The following is a 24,336-nucleotide window of genomic DNA, read 5'->3' on the forward strand; positions in this document are numbered from 1 at the left end:
GGAGGCTGTGGCTCAGAGTACATTCACATAATGCCTTTGAATAAATGTAAAAAGCTTGTTTTTCTCCTGCTTTGATTTCTTTGTCCAGGTAGAAATTCTGCTTTTTGCCTCTAAAATCGGAAACAGTTTGAAACAAAGTTTGGCGCTCTAATCCTCTCTGTGTTTGTCCTTTGGTCAGATGGTGATATTGAATGAAATATTCCAGTATTCAGTAGCTCAGCAGCTTTGTAACATGTGGTTTTGCACACTGTTCAAACCTCAGATGTTTGTGTAAACAAGTGTGGAGGACACAAACTGACGGGGGGAGGAACGACATTTACTGTTGATGTGTCTGACATTTAGTCTCCATGAGTTCTCATAAGACTGAAGAACTCTGTGATCTCTAACATGCAGCTGTATGTTTTGAAATCATGTGTCTCATTCTCTGGACTTTACTAGACAACGAGTGAAGAACATGTAACGAATATCATCTTTAAAGTGATGAATAATAACTCTGCCTCTGTGTCTTCATAAAAAGATCGTACTTCTGAAAGGTCAGAGGGCAGCATCCACTCTGGTTTTACACAGTTTTGCAGGTTTAGCTCTTCTGAAGTTCAGCACCTGCTTTTTCAACCAATCAGAAGCCAGTATTGTAGAGAGTTCATATTTCTTTTCATGCAATTGAATAATTTTGAATGTTTAGGTGAATATTTATATTTAGAGTATTTTCTCGATCAGTGTCTTCAGTCCTGACCCTGAGTGCGTACATTTAAAAATAAAGTGATATAACTTCTTTTACATTACTGTGAACTTCTTGTACAGTTTGACAGCTGATTGTTGTTGTGTTTTTATGGTTTATTTTATCCAGTTTGGCAAGCAATAACAAGATCCATTTTTAGTTACGTCCTGCTGCTTCTCCTGCTCTAGTAAAAAAAACCATAGGCTCACCCCAGTGCATGCTGGTCCTATACCAGTCTCTTTATTTATAGAAACAAAATGGCCCTACAGCTTTTACTGACTAATTTAACAAGGTAACATCAAACAAACAAAACATTGAAACAAATATTAACCTACAAATAAACTTGTAAATAAACCCCAAAATATAAGTAAACTAACAACAAACTTTAACTAATTTCAAAATAATAAAAAAATAAGAACAAATATCTCCAACAGAAGTTATTGGTGCAGACTGAAGCTTCTGTAAACTACTCAGTCATAGAATGATTACGATATTGAACTAAAACAAATGCCTGAATCCTAAATTATGGATATCCTATTGTGGTGATCTAAAATGTAACACTAAATGTGATTAAAACACTAAAACTCTGGACTCCGGGGCTGAACGACCGCGGGGATCACCAGCCCGAGGAAAACACAAAATACACATGACTCCGTGAGAAAGACAATTCATTCTTGAATGAAGACGTTGATCAGACACATTTAAAATGTAGCCAATTGTGTTTATTATTTAATTATTAAGGAAATAGAAAAGCGGGGGAATAGAAAAGGGGGAGGGGTGGGGGTTAAAGAAGAGGGTAAAGGAAAGGGATAGAAAGGAGGAAAGAGAGGAGAGAGAACCCCAACTATGCCCTCTGAGCAAGCACTGGGTGCGACAGTGGATAGGAACAACTCCCTTTAAAGGAAGAAACCTATGACAGAACCAGGCTCTAGAGGGGCCAGTCAACTGTCGGGACTGGTTGGGGGGTGAGGGTGAAAGAGAGGGGGGGGGGGGGGGGGGGGGAGGGGAGATGGGGCAGGTGTTAGGAGTTAAGGTGAAAATTACGATGCAACGGTGGAGGAGGAAGACGGGGTGACATCAGCAGAAGGAAAAGTAGAAAAAGTAGAAAAAGCAGGAGTGCTCTTTCTCCAGAAGAAGCGGAAGCGTTTTTTCTTCTTTTCCGTGATCTTTTCCACGAGCACTATTTTCTCTAGGATGAGGGTTCGTAACTCATCAATTGTTTGTGTGTTTTCCTTCTCAAGTTTCCTGCATGTTGTCTCCACTTCTTCTAATTTGCCTTGTTTTTCTTCCAGCCTTTCTTTCAGTTCTTTACATTTGGCCTCCTGCATAAGCTTTGCCTCGTGCATCTCTGTATAACTGTGTTGTAATTTGTTGTGTGCGTCTTGTAGCTGCTGACTTCTCTCGAGTTCTTGAAGTGTACACTGCAGGTCTTTGTTTGTTTTCTCTACTTGCTGCTTTAACATCTGCACCTCAGTGTTTTTGCACTTCAAGTTGTTGGAAAGTTTCTCCAGTTCTGTGTTTTTTCTCAGCATGTCACTGAGCTTACTCTGCATCTCTGAGCATTGTTTTTGCACTTTTTTCTTTTCCCCCTCCAGCTCAGTTGTTTTGGAGTTCAGTTTGTTATAACGGTCTTGCAGTTGTTGGTTTTTCCTCTCAAAGTCCTGGAGAATTTGTTTATCTTCCTTCTGCTTTATTTCCCATTGTTCTTTGTCTTGTAGGAAATCCTTATTTCTTTGCACTGTTTTATCAAGCTTTATTTTCAGCGCGGTGTATTTTTCCTCCACGCCTTCAAGCTTGGAGTCCGTTTCTTTCTGTTTAATTTCTAGTTGCTTTTTTTCTTGAAGCAACTCTTTATTTTTGTTCAGTGTTTTATCAAGCTTCGCCTGCAGTGCTTTGTACTTTCCCTCCATGCCTTGCAGTTTGCGCTGCTTTATGTCCATTTGTTCTTTTTCTTGGAGGAGTTCTTGATTTTTTTGCAGAGCTTCATCAAGCTTTATTTGCAAGGCTTCCTTGTGTTTCTCGCTGTCCTGAAGCTTGCAATCCATATCTTCCTTTTTCATGGTCTGTTGCGCTTTCTTTCGAAGAAACTCAACCCTTCCTTTCAGCACTTTTTCATTTATCTCAGTGCCTTGGAGTTTTATGACCAGTTGTTTCTTCTCTTGGAGGAGTTCTTGATTTTTTTGCAGAGCTTCATCCAGCTTTACTTGCAGCTCCTGAATCTTTTTTTCCCTCTCTTTCTCGTTTTTCTTCTGTTGGAGGATTTCTTCTGTTGGTTTTTCTTGTACTTTATTAAGCTTTGCTTGGAGCTCAAAGATCCTTCCCTGCATGTCTAGGAGTTCCATTTCTTTCTCCTTTATAATATCTTCCTTATCGAGAAGCTGTCTGAACAGTTTATCTGCTTCATCGGTCCTTCTCTCACAGTGCTCTCTCAGTAATACGGAGATAATCTCCGTTCGTTGTTTAAAAAAACTTTCCCAGATGTAATTGGTGTACTCTGGCTGGGGCGGGTGTCGCGTATTGTGATTGTTCATGAGATTTTCCTCATGCATTTCTTCCAAGCACATCTTCTGCAGTTGCGTATCGTCTTCTCGATTGCAAGGAGGAGCGCTGGGCTTTACGTTTTCTCTTTTTTTCTGCTTTCTTGGAGACATGTTGGAATCTGTTAACAGTGACTCTGAAAAGGATCCAAAAAGGGCTTCTCTGGCGAACGTTCGTTTGAATGCTGCAAACATAAATGCTGCGAATAACGGACTAAAAGTTCTTGCGTCTCACCCCTATTTATAGGTTTTAGGATCAAAGGATCGAAGGATCACAGTGGTGGTAAGATTCTAAATGTGTGTGACATCACAGTTCCGTAAGCCAATGAGGTTGTCACATGACATTTGTGAGAGGGCATTCCTTACTTGGACAAATTATCAATAAGCTTTCAATACCAGTAACAATGGTGACAGTATAATTGACAATTATGTGTCCAGTATGTTGGCTGATTTGCTTTTACTTTTTGCATATGAAAATAAAAGCTGGGCTGATTTTAACACCATTACAAGAAGTGTTGTTAATTATTCTTTTTGAATCCTAATCAGGTTACCACAAATTGTCTTTTAATTTAGTAGAACTTGAAATGTTTGTCAGTGGATAAACAATTCATAATGCAAAGTCAGAAACATCAAGTTATTCTTAGTGCTGCATACTTGCAATACATAAGTTGTCCTAACAGTCATGTAGGGCATCTGTAGTTCAGGGGGTCGGGAAGCTCATCTTGTAACTGGATGTAATATTAGCAGACAGAGGGTTTGATGTTGCAGAATCTTTGGAGTTGTACCATGCTGAATTGAAGAGCCCAACTTTCACCAAAGGAAAGAACTAACTGGCCCCTAGATTGCCCAATCAAATCTCTTAATGCCACCAGCCCTCCCCTACCTTCACTGTGTGCTCAGCTTGTAGAAAAGAGTTGAGTGTGGAAGAAATGGCAAAAATGTGGAGCTGAAAAGCTAAGAGAGAAAAAGAAATTATATATAAATCAACGTGTCAAATTAATGGACATGTTAGTTATTGGAGTTCTGGCTGCATTTTATATATCTATATTGTGTCCTTTTTATAATAAATAATAAAAAAAAACATTATTTATCCTCACTGTATGAACATTGTTGGAGTCCTTGAAGTCTCGTCATGTTGAAGTTACTCATGTGATGTGATGTTGTTATAATGATCCAGCTGGTGTGCAGCCATCATATTAGAGTTCTCTTTCTTCTTCTGATTTTATACCATTTTTCTGTGATGGTGTCACATTTACAGTGGTCGCAACAATTGCACCTATAGGACCCTGAAAAACTGGTGCACAGACTTCAGAGTCTAATAAGTGTCACCACTGTAACCACTGCATAATGCAAACCATGACACGAGTTTAGTCTTGGTGTGAAACTCATTTTGGTTCATAGACACCAATCTGACCTTAAGTGGAACAGACCCATAAAACTAATGCGTAATAAATAAATCGAAATTCTCCCATCATCATTCTTTGGTAGGAAGTCATAAATAGGAGTTAAATTCAGACTCTGCACGGCTGGCTTCTCCTGTAACCCTGCATGTTTCTAAGGTTTGTTTTCTTTCTTTTTTTGTTGTTGTTCTTGTGCTTTTTGTCCTCGGGTGAGGTTTGAAGTGTCTGTGTGGTGCAGCTGGTCTGGTCTGTCCAGGCTGCACCACACAGACACTTCCAATCACCACACATCAAAGTACAAAGCGTATGACGTCATCACATTCTGTGTTAGGAAGTCACATTTAGGAGTTAAATTCATTGTTCATCATACTCAAGAAATCTTTCTGTTATCTTGATTAACTTATCCCAACATTGTCAATCAGACTAAGTGATCACATGACGCTAGTTATCAACTCTATAAGGTAAACCAGGGTTTCCCATTTTAGCTACTAGCCTGTTTACATGAAAGGGGTGGCGTTGGGGGCATCTGACCAATCACATAGAGAGCAGCAGAACAGCTGACTTTACAAAGAAAGATAAAACTATAAACATGAAAAGGTTAAACACTTGTATTAATAAAGTTCAAATAGGAACTAAAAGTTCTTTTGCTGAGCTCTGTTGATGTTTACCAGTCTGGGAGAAAATACAAGCATAAATACAAAAATGGCCGTGGATATACTGGGAAAAGCATGTCGAATGATGAGCAGTGATACAGGAGACCAAGAGGAATTGCTCAGATAAGATTAAATGCTTTCATGGACGAGGACATGCTAGGGACAAGCGTTGCAGACAAAAGAAAAAACGAGATTAATGTTTATAGAGGAATTCAAAATGTTGTGAAATTGTTCTGCAGACAAATGGGAAAAGTCAAAGAACGAAGTTGAATTTAAGAATCTAAACTGATTAGACTACTGATGCTCATCAATGGAAAGATCCTCCCACTATCCATGGCACAGCAGTCCAAAGGGATCTTTCAGGTACTTGTTGTAAAGCAGTTTTCCAGAGAACTGATTGGTAGCTAAGTGGTGATTTCATACTTGTTGATCCGTAATCTAAATCTCAAACACACACACACACACACACACACACACACACACACACACACACACACACACACCTTAACAGCACCTCAGAAAACAGGGTGGTACTTAAAGCTTTGATCTAAGAAACCTGACAACATCTAATATTTTCATTATTTGTAACAAAAATGTTGCACTGACTTTAGTTTTTTACTTCTAATAATATCTTTATTTATTTTAGTATTGGTGTCAATGTCCACACACAAAAACCTCTTAGAGGACAGTTTGTTGTTGGAGTTAATTTTCCTCTGCAGTCTTTGCTCCATATTCCCCGATGGCGATGCATACATGTATGAGGATTTAAGGAAGTGAAGCAAACTTCCTGTACAGGAAAACCTGTAATTGCTGCTGTTTAACAATAATAAATATTTGTTTTTGCACCTTCTAAATTTTAAATGGTCAGATTTTGTATGCTTTGTGTAGAATTACGTATTCATATTGGGACGTGTGTGTTTCTTGTGTAGCTGCTGAGTCAGGGGGCCTTTGGGTACCTGCTGCCCATCATCTCCTTCGTTCTGGCCTGGATAGAAACGTGGCTGCTCGACTTCAAGGTCCTGCCTCAGGAGATCGAAGACGAAAACAGTGAGTCTCAATTGAGCTAATAATAAAAAAGGCGCCTTCATTACTGTTGCAGCACTGCTGCTGTCACTGCTGTGATCTCTGTCAACAGATCGTTTACCTTACAGGCTCCTTTTAAAACCTTCCTGTAAGTTAGCAAAAGAATGTGAAAAAACAAGTACTATGACTCAAGAGCCTCTGAGTGGAGAATGAAAAAGAAACAAGAAAACGATAAAGAACAGCAGCAGGCGCTCTGGTGAAACACTGCCACCTGCTGGTGAACATTCAAAGCTACATACTGAGTAATTTTATTCAGTTGTTTTATTTAAAATAAAAGAGCATGGGATAAGAAGTTAATATTATAATTATTTATAATAATGTTAGAGTAAAAAGTGTAATGCATCAGCTTCCTGTTGCTATTTCACAGGTAATTATTAATAATTATATGCTATGAACAAAATCTGCAAATGTGTTTACTCACCTGATAAATGAAAGTTATTTCACCACTGTTATGTTATTTTAACCTCATTGATGTCCTGCTGATGCAGTTATTCCTGCTTCCTTCATCCTTCTGTGTTTCAGGACATCAGTCCATCATAGATACAAGTAGGGCTCCTCTCCTGGGTCCAGGTCCTTTATCTGATGGGCAGTTCTACTCTCCGCCAGAGTCTTTGGCAGGTCTGTTTCCTCCCACTGACATCAGACAAACCCAAACACACCCGACACGCTCGCTTCAGCTGTCGCTCCTTCAGACTGCTCAGTCTGATGATTCTGACTCTTCATTCCCATTTAAATGAGCGTACAGACACAAAATATGAAGATATACAGTTCATTTTATTGTCATTGTCATTATTATTATTATTATTATTAGAGTTTTTAGACATTTTAGACATTTGAAACACCCGGGGCTTAGCCCTAAAGGGTAGTATGCATGTGGGATTTTTTTTTTTTGGGGGGGGGGGGGGGGGGGGGGGTGTAGAAATGACTGAAAGATTAATAGGCTCTGTTTTGAGTTTTGTTCAAAAAAGAATGACTTCATATAGGGAAAAATATATATCACATGTGCAGGACACCTTAAACTAGTTTTTTAATTAAGCAGCAAGGCAGAACAAAATCGGGGCTGTATCAAGACATGAGGACTAAACCCCAATTCAACCAGACCCAGAACTGATCCGGAATTAAAACAGGACTACAACAGTTCAAAATCAGGACTACTGAGGACTTAACCAAGACAGAACCAGAATCAGAACTAGATGATAGTAGCACTAAAAATCATCATAGACCTGCACTACACTTATTTTTTTAATTCTACCAAAGTCCACTATTTAGATTGAGAAAAGTTTATATAATTATTTAGCCTTGTTGTGCGAACAAGCCTCCATAACTTAATAAATGTAGAATTTGAAAAATAACAAACCTAAAAAGAAACACTAGGTACGAGATACATGAGGACCTGTGATACGGTGATACTTTTGGTAAACAACCATTTGACTAACATGTGTGTCTCACCTGCTCTTGTTCATCTGTTCTGTCCTCGTTCTCTCTCTCCCTCTTTGTGCTGACAATCATCAAATATACAGTTGAAACCAGATATTTATGTACTCTTCAGATCAAAACACAAACACTTTTTTAATTGTAACATCAAATCAGACTAAATGTTTATTTTTTTAGATTGATAAATATAAAAAACATATTTGTTAACTTTAAGAGTAAAGAGAGAAACTATCTGTATTTCTTAATTGCAAATGGCACCAAATTGTATTCAAAATTGAGCCACACTTATGGAGCTCCACAGTTCTTTTCCTGGTGTTTTGGTTGACATCTCTTGATTTTTCCCATGTCACAGAAACAGGCTCTGTGTTTTGCCTTATATGCATCCACAGCTGTGCCACCAATTTACTCACATGGACTCTACAAACCTATCAGAAGCTTCTTCAGCTCAGAATGGAATCGTCTGGAGTTTGAACTAAACTCCAGACGATTCCTACTGTGCTGTTTTATTTCTCCACAGGATCTCCGATCCTGAACATGGAGGGATTTTTGGGTTCTCCAGCGTTGTGCTACTGAGGGGAAAACTTCTGCCTTACACCTTCAGCCATTTTAGTTTGTATTTGTTCATATCCACAAATGCAGCTCACGTTCTGATATCAGCCTTCTGCACGTACACCGCGACCGGGAAAGTGCCACTTAAAAGTTTCAGTGTTATGAACTCTGGTTACTGTATGAGTTTTGTTTCTCCACCTTTAAGGAACTCGAGACCTTACAAGAGATTTATCAGAAATAAATCATTACATCCTTATCAGTATCCATCCATAATTCAAAACATTACATTCATTTTAAAACTAAAAAAAAAATATATTTACACTTTCAATTTAAAAACAGAGTGTTAATGTCTTATATCCAGCATAATGTTTACTTATAATTCTGTGATCATTTTCTTATGCTTCGGTTGAGTCACTGCAAAGGAAAGTAAGCTCATGGATGCCACAGAAAGGATTGTTCAGCCAGTATTGAGCCTGCAGACCAGACTGTAGCAGAAAGAGAAAGTCAAACTCTTAGAGATGTTTATGATTACTTCAATGTCTTAAAAATGTGCATGAAAGAATATTAAGGTAACATATAGAGATGTGAACGATACTGTTTGTTTTGAAACGAGAGTGAAGGATTGTGTGTTAAAGAAAACGAGCCATAAACGTGCAGCATGTACACTCGGAGATTTGGGTTTAGTGCACTGAACAGAACTGCTCTCGAAAGCTGCTGTGACGGGCGGGGAAACGTTCTAATGCAAATGTACATATCTTCATGCATGCTTTGCAAGCTCAGTGGATGTTTATTCTTTTTATTCTTTTTTAAAGAAAAGCCCGTCTGTATAACAGAATCATTAAAATGTTAAAGGTTATGTGGTTTTGTTTAATTGCTTATGTCAAACGTCGACCTTAAAGAGATCAACAGAATAAGAACTTAGACATAAATTAGCCTTATGAATAAATAAAATGTGAAAATATCAGTTTGTTTCAGGTAATGTCAGCTGTTTATTAAAACAAATATTCCTTTTTCATCTCTATTTTTAATTACTAGTCTTAATTAAGGTGAACAGACTCTGAATGGGGGACTTTTATTTTAATTGTGTGTAATATATTGATGAGATGAGATAGCCTTTATTTGTCAGTTGCAGGTCTTTTGCCCACAACCGAGATGACAGACCTTGGTGACCGTACATACAATACAAACATTACATTGGGGAGACAGGTCAGGCCAGGTAGCGAGGGAAAAAAACATTGAAATGTGCAACACAAAAGGATAATACAGGAATGCACAGGTATCAACACACCATAACACAATAAACACAGACAGCAACATGGGAAAGAGTTCCAGTGTGTACATCTGCTCTGGGACCGCTGCAATCTTTCGACTGCGCCTCCAGCTGACCCGATGTCCACATCATGGGGGAGGTAAACGTTGGAGGTGGCGTTGGATCCGGGGTAGGGAGGGTGATGCGTCAGTGAGTGCTTATCAGTATCAGTATATGTATGTGTGTGCGTCAGTGTTGGTCAAGTTACTTGAAAAAAGTAATCAGTAACTAATTACTAATTACTTCCCCCAAAAAGTAATCCCGTTACTTTACTGATTACTTATTTTCAAAAGTAATTAATTACTTAGTTACTTAGTTACTTTTTAAAAAAACGATTTACAACCTGAATAGGTGATGAAGCGATAGATCTCTCAGCCCAATTCTACTTTTTCTGCATAATCCATCATACAAAATGTAATCAAATGGAAAAGTCCCTTTTTAAAACTTGTTTTATTAGTTTTAACCCTTTAACTTTATGCATCAAGCAAAAATGTAATTATATGCAACATTCACTGACTGGAAGAAATTTGTTTAATATTTAAACCTATTTTCTACACATTCCAGCACATAAATTTATTTATTTTTTTGTGTTTACACTCAGTCTTTCAAATAGATGCAAGTAAAACACAGCAGAAAATAAATAAAGTCAAAGACTAGCGGTCCTTTTGCTCTATTTTCACCTGTAAAGCAGGAGCAGGGTAGGCGGAGGTTTACCCTGGTGCAGGTGTGCCGCAGCGGTCAGTGGAAGGATATGGCAGCTCTGTGAATTTCCCATTACGTGGTAGCGCACTCGGAGCTTGCTTGGAGGTTTAGGGGGTTTTTTTCGCTGTAAAAAGAAGTTTTCTTCCCACGCACAACGGACGCTAATGTTTTTGTCACTTTTTATGGAATCAAACTCAAAGTAAGGTCAGTACTTCCACGCTTTAAACGCTGCACGCTCATACTCTCTCCCACAATCGATATGTGATCCATTGTTGATCTGCACACAGCTGTTGTCACAAACGTCGCCCTTGCTTACGTCACTGTCAGGAGACATTCTCGCAAAAAAAATCACGGTTTTAGTAACGCAGTGACGCAGCGTTCCTACGGGAAAGTAACGGTAATCTAATTACCGTTTTTGCAATAGTAATCCCTTATTTTACTCGTTACTCGAAAAAAGTAATCGGATTACAGTAACGCGTTACTGCCCATCTCTGGTGTGCGTGTCCATAGTTCAGCTGAGACAGTGTCCTTCGCCCTGCCAGGCTAAGTAAACAGTCTTCCAGCCAACCCAGGTGGCCTTGTAGGGAATGGGAAGGAACAGACTCAACACAGTCGTTATCAGGGAGTTGTTGGCGCCGAAGGAGTAGCTGGGTTATGATGGTAATTGAGAATTTCAAGCTGTTTTTTAACACTCCGACACTGGTCTCTCAGTCCCCCATTAATAGCTGCGAGCTTCTCCGTGATGTTATTAGCCGTCGATTCTGTGGTCTTTTCACTCTTTTTGGCTCACATAGCAGATTCTGAGACCTCACGACCGCAGCCAACTGATCCGAGGTGTAATCCAGCTCCGCCCAGAGATGTTGTTCTGAGTTGATTCTTTCCTGATGTAATCCAACATGCATACGCTCAAAGGTGTTATTCTGAGCATTCACTGTAGTCGTAAGCGCCTCCAAGCTCTTAACCATGCTGCCTTCAGTGAGCCCTTTCTGAGAAGTCGCACCTGTCGTTCCAATCCCAGCGGGCAGCCTTGTGGGGGTTTGAACAGCCGGTTCCGCTCTCTTAATTCTCCGATAAGCCAGGGTCAAGCCAGCTCCGATCAGCAAGAACCCTGTTATCATGGTTCCGAATAGGTAGTTAACTTCAGCGTCCTCGATCGACAGTCCCGCCAGGCACACGATCCTCTGCCACCCGTCCGTCGTGTATCCGGCAGGGAAAGTCCCTCCAGGGCACTCGGGTTCTCCCGAGCCCAGACTTCTCGTTAAAGGGTGTCAATAGCATTCAGAGACCAGTTGATCAAATCCATAATTCTCTTTTAGGTTTTAGACACAGACTGTGAGAGAGTGTTCCAGGGAAAGTAATACAAAAAAGACACACGACTAGACAAGGACATAAGAACTAGCAGGAAAGATAAGGGAGAGGAGAAAAGTGCGTCCGCCTCCTCCGAGAGCCAAAGTAATTAATTACATTTATTGAATTAAATAAAGATTAACCCTTATTTTTAAAGAAGACATGCTACTGAATACATGGACTGTAGATAAAAGATGGAGGTGACCTTTTATTAGAGTTAATAGTTTTGAATTTTCTAGTTTTTATTTTTCATTCCATTTTGACTTTTTAAGGTCAGTTTAGTGTCAGTTAGTCTCCAGAGTGAATTTTCTTCTTTCAGTTTAGTTTTTAGTTTCAGTTACTTTTAGGCTTTTAAATTATTATTGTTATATGGAGGCCAAATGTCAGAGGGAACATTTATGAAAATCAGCAGAGAGATCACTAAAAATAAAGATTTATTTTACCCCCCCTTTATTTTTTATTCATTAAATAAGATCAAACTAATTTGGGGGGGGACTTTTTATTTAGTAATTTTTGTGGCAATAACCAAAAAAAAAAACCAAACAAGCAACATACACAGCAAAATCTCCAGTGTTAAATTAACACTGGAGAGTGTCTATATGGGTCCACACCTCTGAGTGTTAAATACAACACTGTTGAGTGTTAAATTAACACCTTTGACAGTGTTATATGTTTAAAAGTAACCTAGTCAGGTTTGAAGATTAACAATGGCTAACACTGAGCAGTGCTGATTTTCTAACACTGGAATATTTCTAACATTTTGAGTTATTTTCCAGTGTTAGAAAATCAGCACTTTTTTTTTTTTTTTGTCCCAACGACGTTTCTTGTGTGTGACGATTGTCCACCTGTCCTTAATTTTATCACCTCAAAAGTCACCCTAACATTGTAGAAACATGTTATTGCATCAGACATGAGCTCTAACCTGTTCAACCATGATAATCACTTTAATTAAAACAAGAATCTTTTTTAACATCACTGAACCCTTAAAGCTCACCAGTCAGTCATCAGCTCCAGCACGCGCCTCATCTTGAAATATTCCAGCTTGAATTTTATTTTTTATCCTATTGCTGCACAAGATGCACCGCGACTCTCTGAGGGGAACAAAATAGGAAGCACGTGTAAAACAATAATAATAATAATGATAATAATAATAATAATATTAATGCATTAACTGTAAACAAAAACAAGGGTAAACTGATCGATTGTTTGTTGGCTGTTATGAGTTTCATGATAACCGTGTATTGACGATTACAATGAAGTGACAATACTGTGTCAATAATGCAGGTATAACGTAAACTTATGAGCAACTGTTCTCTTTTTACAGGTATGCCTAGACTTGCTCAAACCTTTGAGTTTAACTATTTTGAATTTTAAATTCTTTAAATCAAGCCAAGGAAAAAGGGCAGATTAGCTTGGGTAAAAGAACGAAAGTTTAGGCACACATCTGGTGGACAAAACTATGAAGCGCAGCTTGAATCTACAGCTTATAATGAACTGCTTCATTATGATTGCCCACTCTGCAGAGATGAACTGACAGCTTCTCTTTAATGTCACGTGACAGTTGTGTCTGATATCGGGCTGATATGGTGCTTTGAACATGTATTTGTTTTACGCGAAAAAAATTCTGTTATGTCGGTTTTAATAATAAATAATTTAGATGAATAAAACGTTCTTGTGTAAACATGTGCCATGGTGTGTTCTCCTGTTGCTTGTGACTTCTTGTAGTTTGTTAGTAATAAAAAATACACTAAATATAACAATGTAAAGCACAATATTATAATAGTTGTGAGTATTGTGCTGTGAGGTCACTGCCTCCACCTGATTATGTAATTAACCAGCAGACTGGTACGTTTATATATAATATACTATAAGTTATATCATTATAATTATGTGTACATCATATTTCTTATGTACATTTTAGACCTGGGAGCAGAAATGCTGATGAACTGGTTTTTATTCAGGAACAGGCAGAGCGTCCTCTCTTCCTGGCTCCATGTCTATAATTATGTCACACACTGATTCGCTCTCACAAAATCACCAAAACACGGCACAAATCCCACCAATGATTCAATTCCTTATAAATCATTGAATCAGGTACTGAAGCAGTGACGTGCTGAATGAAGCTTCAGACGTCATTGATCACGTGACTCTGTTCAGTCAAACCAAGCCTCAGCACAGCGTTTCTGAAGCAGTGTGTTGATTTTTTGACACACGTGCCGGAGCTTCAGCTTCAAACGGGCCGTCACCATCAGAGTTGCTGGAACCATGTCCCACTACTGGCTACTCTGTTTTATTCTGTGTTAAGTTTTTGAATGTGAATTTTCTGTGTTAAGAATAACAAAGAAAATGTAATGAAGTGATTTTAAAGTTTAAACTTTGTGTTAAATCTTGTAAGTCAGAGAGAGAGAGAGATGAGGTGTGGGTGGACATCAGATGATCAAATGTCAACAACCTGATTGGCCCAAGTGTGAAGATGTGGCGTCCAGTGAGGGAAGGGGGGAGAAAGGGTGAGCAGGTATAAAAGTGAGGTGAAGAAGAGATTCGGGGTTCTTCCCTTTTGTCCTCTGTGAGATGAGCAGTTCAGAAGTTTGGATCTAAGAGGTTCACAGTTAAAATTCCAGCAGAGACGCTAAAAGGAGAACCACAGTCCAACCTGTGAATGTTTTTAACCCTTTGTGAAACAACAAAGGCATAAATATGATCATATCAATATTATCTACTGGGTCAGACTCATAGGATCAGGGATTAGAACTCCTTTTATCAGAGAGATGAAATCTACTTCCTGTACAGTTTTTTTTTTTGTGGGCCTACCGATCGACAGAAACTAGAGTCAATAAAAAAACTGGGCATTGGCTCAATGTGTGTGTGGCACAGGCAAACAAGGACTGAGCGCTGTGTAGTCCCACATAAAGTCAGACACCTGGTCACCCTAGGTGGACCATGGCATGGTCTATATGGAGGATACAGACACTGCTGAAAACATGACTCTGTCTGGTTTAGATGATCAAATGTCTTTACTTTAGGAGGCTGTGGCTCAGAGTACATTCACATAATGCCTTTGAATAAATGTAAAAAGCTTGTTTTGCTCCTGCTTTGATTTCTTTGTCCAGGTAGAAATTCTGCTTTTTGCCTCTAAAATCTGAAACAGTTTGAAACAAAGTTTGGCTCTCTAATCCTCTCTGTGTTTGTCCTTTGGTCAGATGGTGATATTGAATGAAATATTCCAGTATTCAGTAGCTCAGCAGCTTTGTAACATGTGGTTTTGCACACTGTTCAAACCTCAGATGTTTGTGTAAACAAGTGTGGAGGACACAAACTGACGGGGGGAGGAACGACATTTACTGTTGATGTGTCTGACATTTAGTCTCCATGAGTTCTCATAAGACTGAAGAACTCTGTGATCTCTAACATGCAGCTGTATGTTTTCAAATCATGTGTCTCATTCTCTGGACTTTACTAGACAACGAGTGAAGAACATGTAACGAATATCATCTTTAAAGTGATGAATAATAACTCTGCCTCTGTGTCTTCATAAAAAGATCGTACTTCTGAAAGGTCAGAGGGCAGCATCCACTCTGGGTTTACACAGTGTTGCAGGTTTAGCTCTTCTGAAGTTCAGCGCCTGCTTTTTCAACCAATCAGAAGCCAGTATTGTAGAGAGTTCATATTTCTTTTCATGCAATTGAATCATTTTGAATGTTTAGGTGAATATTTATATTTAGAGTATTTTCTCGATCAGTGTCTTCAGTCCTGACCCTGAGTGCGTACGTTTAAAAATAAAGTGATATAACTTCTTTTACATTACTGTGAACTTCTTGTACAGTTTGACAGCTGATTGTTGTCGTGTTTGTCGTCATATGAAGATCGTTTCCTAAAGAGGACTGAACAGTCATTTAGCCTCTGGCTCCATCCATGAATCTGATGTTTGCTGTATAATCTGTGCTGTTAATAGTGTAATGGAACATATAATTTGCACATATAATTTCATATGTAATTATGATGATCTTTACCCATGAAGATTTTAAATGAACGATAAACAAAGGCCAAGAAAACTGAGTTAAACTCCTGAGTCTACTATATATTTGCACCATGAAGAAATGAATTGTTTGCACCAGTAATAAATAATCAAATATATCAAATTATCATCAATATTTAAATAAATGAACCATCGCACGAAACAAAACAACAATTCAACAGACAGTTCTATAAAACTGTGGATGATTCAAAGTGCTGCTATAACTGCACAACAAAACTGCAGTGAGAAAAGCTTTGGATGTTCAGTTTAGTTATAATGACAGTTAAACAACTAAAATACTCGGTTAAGTAGGTGAGAAAAAGTTACATTTACTGGATCAGTTTAAGACCAAAATACATTTGAATGAATTACTGACATGGACACTTTGTGAAAAATTACTAAACAGTTCAGGCAAAATTTTACTAAAACCTTGAATTAAACTTGAAAGTTTGCATTTCAAGCACATCTTGATGTTTTCATTGAAAATCCACTGTGACTGTGTACACAGGAAAAACTACAAAATAATGTTTGTTTGTTTGTTTTTGTAAACACTGTGGACCGATCTGCATTTGTTGTTGCTAAATTTAAATATTTGTTACTATTTAATGATCATAATCTCATTTGAACATAGGTTTGATTTAGTGGAGTCAGTTGTTCCCATGCATCATTCTGTAAGTGTGAGAATGAACTAAGATTAGAAAATGTCAAAATATAAAGTTTGATTTATTTTTATTCATCACAGCATCCTAAACTTTGCTGAATTTTTTGAAATATAAAATGAACTCGCTGAGTGTTGATGTCACATTTCAAAGTACCAAGTAAAGATAAACTATTAAACTTTAACTGGGTCAGACTTGTTACTGCATGCTGTAACCAAACATACCACACCCTGCATCATGTGATTGGCTCTTGGTCGCTCTGTAAGAATATTTCTTTAGTGCCTCCCTTCACAGATGTGTCTGTATCAGGATGGGTCTAAACAACATGGTGTAAATGCAGTTGCTGGTGAGCCTCATTTCCTGTAGGAGGTGAACAAGAGCAGAGATCTGTTTCCCTTCAGAGCACAGAGGTTGTTTCTGTTCAGAGGAAGTGAAACTGTCTGACAGTCACTGAGAGACGGTGAAACGGCACAGCACATGAATCAAATGGATCAAACAAAAATCTGCTGTTCAGTCTGTTTGGATCTACTGAAGGATCCGGTGGCTATTCCCTGCGGACACAGCTACTGCATGAACTGTATTAAAAGCTTCTGGGATGAAGAGGAAAAGAAGAAAATCTACAGCTGCCCTCAGTGCAGACAGACTTTCACACCGAGGCCTGTCCTGGTGAAAAACACCATGTTAGCAGATTTAGTGGAGGAGCTGAAGAAGACTGGACTCCAAGCTGCTCCTGCTGATCACTGCTATGCTGGACCTGAAGATGTGGCCTGTGATGTCTGCACGGGAAGAAAAATGAAAGCCTTCAAGTCCTGTTTAGTCTGTCTGGCATCTTACTGTGAGAAACACCTTCAGACTCATAATATTGTTGCAGTTTCATTCAAGAAACACAAGCTGGTGGAGCCCTCCAAGAAGCTCCAGGAGAACATCTGCTCTCGTCATGATGAGGTGATGAAGATGTTCTGCCGTACTGATCAGCAGAGTATCTGTTATCTCTGCCCTGTGGATGAACATAAAGGCCACGACACAGTCTCAGCTGCAGCAGAAAGGACTGAGAGGCAGGGAGAGCTGGAGGTGAGTCGACAAAACATCCAGCAGAGAATCCAGGACAGAGAGAAAGATGTGAAGCTGCTTCAACAGGAGGTGGAGGCCATCAATCAGTCTGCTGATCAAACAGTGGAGCACAGTGAGAAGATCTTCACTGAGCTGATCCATCTCATCCAGAAAAGAAGCTCTGATGTGAAGCAGCAGATCAGATCCCAGCAGGAAACTGAAGTGAGTCGAGTCAAAGAGCTTCAGGAGAAGCTGGAGCAGGAGATCACTGAGCTGAAGAGGAAAGATGCTGAGCTGAAGCAGCTCTCACACACAGAGGATCACATCCAGTTTCTACACAACTACCCCTCACTGTCAGCACTCAGTGAGTCTACAGACTCATCCAGCATCAATATCCGTCCTCTGAGCTACTTTGAGGATGTGACAGCAGCTGTGTCAGAGGTCAGAGATAAACTACAGGACATTCTGAGAGAGGAACGGACAAACATCTCACTGACAGTCACTGAAGTGGATGTTTCACTGTCACAACCAGAGCCAAAGACCAGAGCTGAATTCTTAAAATATTCATGTGAAATCACACTGGATCCAAACACAGGATACAAACTGCTGTTATTATCAGAGGGGAACAGAAAAGCAGAATTTATGAAACAAAAACATTATTCTGATCATCCAGACAGATTTACTTCGTATAAACAGGTCCTGAGTAGAGAGAGTCTGACTGGACGTTGTTACTGGGAGGTGGAGAGGAAAGGGAGAGTTGATGTAGCAGTCGCATACAAGAATATCAGCAGAAAAGGAGGTTATGAATGTTTATTTGGACATAATGACAAATCTTGGTCATTAAATTGTGACAACAACTGTTTTACATGTTGGTACAACAACATCCAAACTTGTGTCTCAGGTCCTCGTTCCTCCAGAGTAGGAGTGTACCTGGATCACAGAGCAGGTATTTTGTCCTTCTACAGCGTCTCTGAAACCATGACTCTCCTCCACAGAGTCCAGACCACATTCACTCAGCCGCTCTATGCTGGACTTCGGCTTTACTTTGTTGGAGCCACAGCTGAGTTGATTAAGCTCAAATAGACTGAAGTCTTTCATATTGTGGGTTTAAATCTGTATTTTAGTTTCATTTTATTTTCTCTCCATCATTTCTGCACAGAGATCAGCTGTCAGTCAAACATTATGGGTGGTACCTCCACATCTTCTAGTTGTTCTCTTGATGTTTCTGAGTTTTTAAAGGAGATCTTTCCTGTGACTGTTTATGGAGGCTATCACTGCTCATCATCATTTTGATTTACTAAAATATTTCTCCACATGAAAATGTAAACTTCTCTATCCTCTAAATGTTTCTGGAATATTTGTATTGAACAATGTCGACATTTCTCTTTATGAGTATGGCAGACCATGTGTGTGTGTTTGTGTTTGTTTTTGTCAAAATCATCAAACAAATGAGGAAAAACTGTGATTTTAATGAATGAATTCATATATTGTGTTGATGTTTTATTGTGTGAATAAACTGGAAGGTTTGACTATAAATCAAACTTTGAACAAAGTCTTTTCTTCTGTCTTCATTCCAGGATCTCACTCAAATCTGATGCAGAAAATATGAAACTAATCTGAGAGAATAACTGAAGCAGTTTTCCTCCTGAAGCATCACAAAGTTCAGAGTTCATGTTTAGAGCAGAAGATTCAGCAGTCGCTCTGTGACCTTTCAACTTTCTTCACTAAAACAGCTTCATTACAGAGAAACAAGTCACATTTTCTTCATGTTCTTAAGTCCTTTCAGATGTTTTTAATGGTCCTTGAATGCAGCATCAGTGTGGCAGGTTTAAAAGGTCACTTTCTGTTGTGTTCAAAGATTTCCTTCAGATATGGTCTTTAATCAGTAAAGCCAGTGATACAGCAGTGTCATTAGCTGTGTTATTGGCACCAGGCTGTATTTATGTATGTATTTAATTCTGTCTGAGGATGTCTTCAGCATGAAATGATCATTTGCTCAGCTGCTGTGTCTCATCTCTTATCAGACATTGGTTGGAACAGAGTTTTGTTGCTGACCATCTGACAAGAGGGTGAAGAAAAGCTTCAGGCTTCATTTGGACACTACGTTGGACAGAAGTCTCCACAAAAATGACTCAGAAACACAAATATTATCAATGAAAGTCCAAATGTCAAAAAGGGGTCATACATGATCCTGAGAAATGTCCTTGAACATTTGAACATGAGTCAGAGGGTTGTCAGGTTTCTACACTGCATCGTGGCATCAAGCCTGAGATGTCTGTGGAAACAAGTATGGAGGACACAAATGCACAGACGCAGTCGAGCTGTTTACTGCTGATGAGGAAGGAAAATAGTCTGTTGGATATTAAAGCAGCATTTATTAGAGTAAGAACAGATACTTGTGTCCTTCATTTGATCCCCGTCAATTTACAGAAGACTTAAGGACCCTTTGACTTCTAACATACAGCTGCATGTTTACAATTTTATTATTTATTGATTTATTTCTAGCAAAGCAAGTCTTTACTGATTAAAGACATATAATCAGACATGTTACTGTTACTCTCTGAAAAAGACTCACATAAAGCAGATTTATCACAAGCAAACATCAAGACACATCCTTCATGGCTTAAAGTTGCAGTGGGACTCTTTCGCCATCTGGTGGTTGTAACAGTTTTGACAACTGTTCCTGCATATATGTCCCTCCTCAGTGTGAAGAAGACTGGACTCCAAGCTGCTCCTGCTGATCACTGCGTGTTCCTCCTGTGTCTAAAATCTATTTCCATTATGAATCAGGAAACTGTTTGCACCAATCATAAAGCCAATAAAATACGTCACACACTAAGAAATAACAAAAAGGAATTGTGCATTTCAAGGAGATTTTTCCCTCGTTTTTTGAAATCATAAGAATACAAACTAATGCAAGACTGTCATGTTTTCATAAGTTTGTAGAGACACTGTTCTGTTGTATTCTAGGACATCAGTCACTTTTTAAATGCATGCTACTCCTCATCATCATCATCATCAGCACCCATGACCTCCTTTTAGTCTTTGTTTTGTTATTTTTGAGAGTTCAGGAGACGTTTTTATGGGATTTCCACAGTGTACAAGTGCTGTTTAGAGCCTTTACCTAAAAGAAAAGAGTAAAGTACAAAGTAGATTTACTCACTGCAGGAAAATAATGCCTCAATCTGATATATTGTCTTATATGACAAACTGAAAGTGATGCATCAAAGTGTAAGCAGCATTTTCCTGTTACAGCTGGTCTAGATGGAACTGATCTGATCTCCTTTATGTGCAGGTAGATATCCAGTGGGTTTGCTAAGGGTCACAGATGAGGGGCTGTGTGAGATGTTTAATGGGAAAGGAAATAAAACCATTGTTCCAGACCTGCAGCTAAGATACTCGAGTATCTTCAAATATGAAGCTGAGTATTACTTCCATACTTTCCTCCACTGCTGATGACCTTGTTACCTGCTGCTCCCTGTTAATGATCAGCCTCAGTTCTGATAGTAAACTGTTGGCTCTCGTTCTGTCAGGTTGTTGCTCAGTGACGTCTTGTTTTCATTTTCCTTCTTCTTCAAATGTGTCTTCCTTTAACTCTTTGCTTTTGTTTCTGCTTCAAACACCAAATGATACACGTGCTGCACCTCTGATGGTTTGTCAGAGAGCAGAACAATTTACATTACAGAGAATATTTTACAGTTGAACATAAACTTTCACTTTTTTCCTCTAAAGTGTGCTCACTGGTTTTTCCAGCTGCTGTGAGATGTTTCTGCCTGACTGTAAAGATGGAAATAAACACAGATGGAAACACTGAGTCAGAGTGTTGCTGCTGGTTAGTCAGTATATTAACAGAACATGGTTCATAAAACTGCTCCTACAACTGTTTTTGAATCATTTTTAAAGACACTTTATTGTTCTGTTTTTGTCTTTTGGCATTTCTGTGCTAATTTCTTGTTTTAATGGTGCTCTAATTTAAACTGATTTTTCCTATTTTAATACCTAAATAAATAATCATTTATTTTTTTGTTCATTTGTCTAAATTCTGGGAAAAGAAAGAAGTTTGTATTTGTTTAAGATACAATGAAATCATATTTTGACATATTGGAAGATGACATGGAGCTGAAAAAATACTACAGGTATAAATGGAAACTACAGTTTATTTCTGTTATTTCCTGTGATAGTGTTTGTACACTCGCTCATGATAACTGTTCATTCAGCTGCTGTTTTTGTCTGCTGGACATCTTTAGCTTTCAGTAAGGATGCATTCATAGATCAGCACATCTTTTTGAACCACATTTCTTATGAGACTCAGAGTTTACATTTTGGAAATGTGGTGAGACCTGGGGTAGAAAGAGACTGAAGCTTCAACCTCGGCAGTTTTGTGTGTGTGTGAAGCAGAAAGATAAGAACTGTGTGGCCAACTCATCACACACATAATCCTGAATCAGAAAAACAGCATCAAGTGTTGTAATTGTTAAACACAGAAGTGTGATTTATATGTGGTTTTACTGATGGTTAACACAGTCGCACAAACACCTGAAACTGATCAAAATATAAAACAACATATTAAACATAAATATGTGCCAGTTACCAGAACTTATATGTGGTTTCACTGAGGTTTAATTCTGCTCAGTTTCTCAATACTCACTCATACAAAAGTTGGTTATGTCTTATTGATTATTTGGCTTTAGGTTTTCCAGTTTTCCAGCTGCTGCTGTTTAATGTTTGCCTGGGAAAATAAATTTCAGTTAGTGTGGGAAGTTTGGTTAAGCTGGTGGAAAACAATACTGTTACACTGACCTTTTGGATAAATGGTAAATGGTAAATGGCCTGTATTTGTATAGCGCTTTTCTAGTCCCTAAGGACCCCAAAGCGCTTCACACTACATTCAGTCATTCACCCATTCACACACACATTCACACACTGGCGATGGCAAGCTACATTGTAGCCACAGCTGCCCTGGGGCGTACTGACAGAGGCGAGGCTGCCGGACACTGGCGCCACCGGGCCCTCTGACCACCAGATAAGATTGTCTTACCTGTGGTTTCTCTGATGTGCACGACAAAACAGTCTCCAGGCAGCTTGAGTGCCCATTTAAAGGTTCCTGGTGGTACCAAGTGATTGAAGAGAGGATTGAAAAGCCATATTAGTTTATTGTAGATTGTAGTCAGTTGGCCAAGCTTGTAATGAAAAACGGTTCATTACTCGAAGCTTTCATCACAGTCCTCTTTGGTGACATCTGGTGGACAAATATATGAAGAGCAGCTTGAGTCTGCAGCTTAAAATGAACTGCTTCATTATGATTGCCCACTCTGCAGAGCTGACAGCTTGTGTTTGATGTCATGTGACAGTTCTGTGTGATATCGGGCTGATATGTTGCTTTGAACGTGAATTTTCAGGGGGTGATAAAATTGTGTTATCATCAATCAATCATGTGGTCAGAAGAATCTGTGCTTACCTTGCAGGAATGTTTTCAATTGACAGATTGGGAAGTTTTTATTCAGTCTTGATGCTTTGGTGGATGTTAGCTCATATGCAGTTTTTGTAAAGACATGATTATACCCCTTAAGCGTGCTAAAGTGTACCCTAACAATAAGCCATGGGTCACCAAATGCATCAAATCCTGTTTAAGGAAAAAGAGACAGGCTTTTAAAGAGGGGGCTGTTACTGACTTTCAGGCAGTCACCAAAGACTTGAAAATCGAGCTCTTGAAAGCAAAACAGATCTACAAAAACCTTCTTGAAAGAAAATTTGCTGCAAAAAATTTTGGGTCTGCCTGGACTTGTATGAAAACCATATCAGGGTTTCAAAATCCCCAGAACAGCAGTCAGATCATTGTAGACGGTTTTAAGTCAGACAGAGATTTGAATATGCTTGATGCTCGTTTTAGTTCTTCTGAACTGAAACAGAAACTGAAAGATACTCAACACTTCATCACTGAACTCAGCGATGTCCAAAAGGCCTTTCATACAGTTAATGTGAACAAGAGCCAGGGCCCTGATAACATTAGTGCCGCCTAATTAAATCTTGTGCTAAAGAGCTCAGTCCTAAATTTCAGCTTATTTTCAATAAATCCTTTCAAATACAAAATGTGCCCTCGCTTTGGAAGGAAGCTGTCGTCGTTCATGTCCCTAAATCTAGTCGTCCAAACGTCCTGAATGACTTCAGGCCTGTTGCCTCACCTGAGTTGTCATGAAAGTCTTTGAAAAAATCCTCAGAAATGTGATTATGGAAGAGATTGAATATCAGCTGGATCCAATGCAATTTGCGTACAGGCCCAACAGAGGAGTGCAGGACGCGCTTTTGACTAAATCTGATTCTTAAACATGTAGAGAGTAAAGGGACTTTTGCAAGACTTCTTTTCATTGATTTTTCTTCAGCTTTTAATACAATACAGCCCCATATTTTAATGAAAAGACTTTTAGAAGAGTTTGAAATCAGGAAAAACCTGGTTTGCTGGATTTTAGATCTTTTAACTGACAGGTCACAAAGCGTGAGAATAAATGGGGTTCTGTCTGACCCAGTGTTCTCCTCCACAGCTTCTCCTCCAGGGTCTCTTATCGCCCTTATTATTCATTCTCTTTACAAACACGTGTCAGAGCAGATATGAAAACAGGGCCATCATTAAATTTACAGATGACTTTGTTATTGTCAGCTTACTGAAAGAGGGTGAAACTCACCATAGTCCAATCATTGATGGCTTTGTTCAGTGGTGGGAGGAGTCTTATCTCCAATTGAACATATCTAAAACAAAAGATATGGTTATTGATTTTAGGAAACAACTAAATGGGCACAGAGTCACTTTAATTAAAGGTCAGAAAATAGAGCAAGTGCAATCATATAAATATCTTGGGACCATAATCAATGAAAAACTGAACTT

General features: G+C 38.8%; 2 protein-coding genes and 1 long non-coding RNA gene across 3 annotated transcripts; 1 reads left to right on the forward strand and 2 right to left on the reverse strand.

Annotated features, from left to right (window-relative positions):
• Positions 1-1,380: 1,380 nt before the first annotated feature.
• Positions 1,381-3,775, reverse strand: LOC146687058 (uncharacterized). The gene has a single exon (XM_085437943.1). The coding sequence runs from the start codon at positions 3,448-3,450 to the stop codon at positions 1,759-1,761; it is 1,692 nt and encodes a 563-aa protein (XP_085294069.1). The 5' UTR covers positions 3,451-3,775; the 3' UTR covers positions 1,381-1,758.
• A 13,108-nt stretch (positions 3,776-16,883) lies between these two features.
• LOC146687059 (tripartite motif-containing protein 16-like) lies at positions 16,884-18,997 on the forward strand. The gene has a single exon (XM_085437966.1). The coding sequence runs from the start codon at positions 16,884-16,886 to the stop codon at positions 18,537-18,539; it is 1,656 nt and encodes a 551-aa protein (XP_085294092.1). The 3' UTR covers positions 18,540-18,997.
• A 1,570-nt stretch (positions 18,998-20,567) lies between these two features.
• LOC146687060 (uncharacterized) lies at positions 20,568-22,723 on the reverse strand. The gene is made up of 3 exons (XR_014916274.1): positions 22,495-22,723; positions 22,105-22,185; positions 20,568-21,233 (listed from the first exon to the last, which is right to left on the reverse strand). It is a non-coding gene; the product is annotated as an uncharacterized LOC146687060 (long non-coding RNA).
• Between the last annotated feature and the right edge of the window lie 1,613 nt (positions 22,724-24,336).

This window comes from Copadichromis virginalis, linkage group LG18 (genome assembly GCF_057382275.1).
Source record: "Copadichromis virginalis isolate Kocher_CV1m ecotype Utaka linkage group LG18, C_Virginalis_male_GT1.1, whole genome shotgun sequence".
NCBI classification, from domain to species: Eukaryota; Metazoa; Chordata; class Actinopteri; order Cichliformes; family Cichlidae; genus Copadichromis; species Copadichromis virginalis.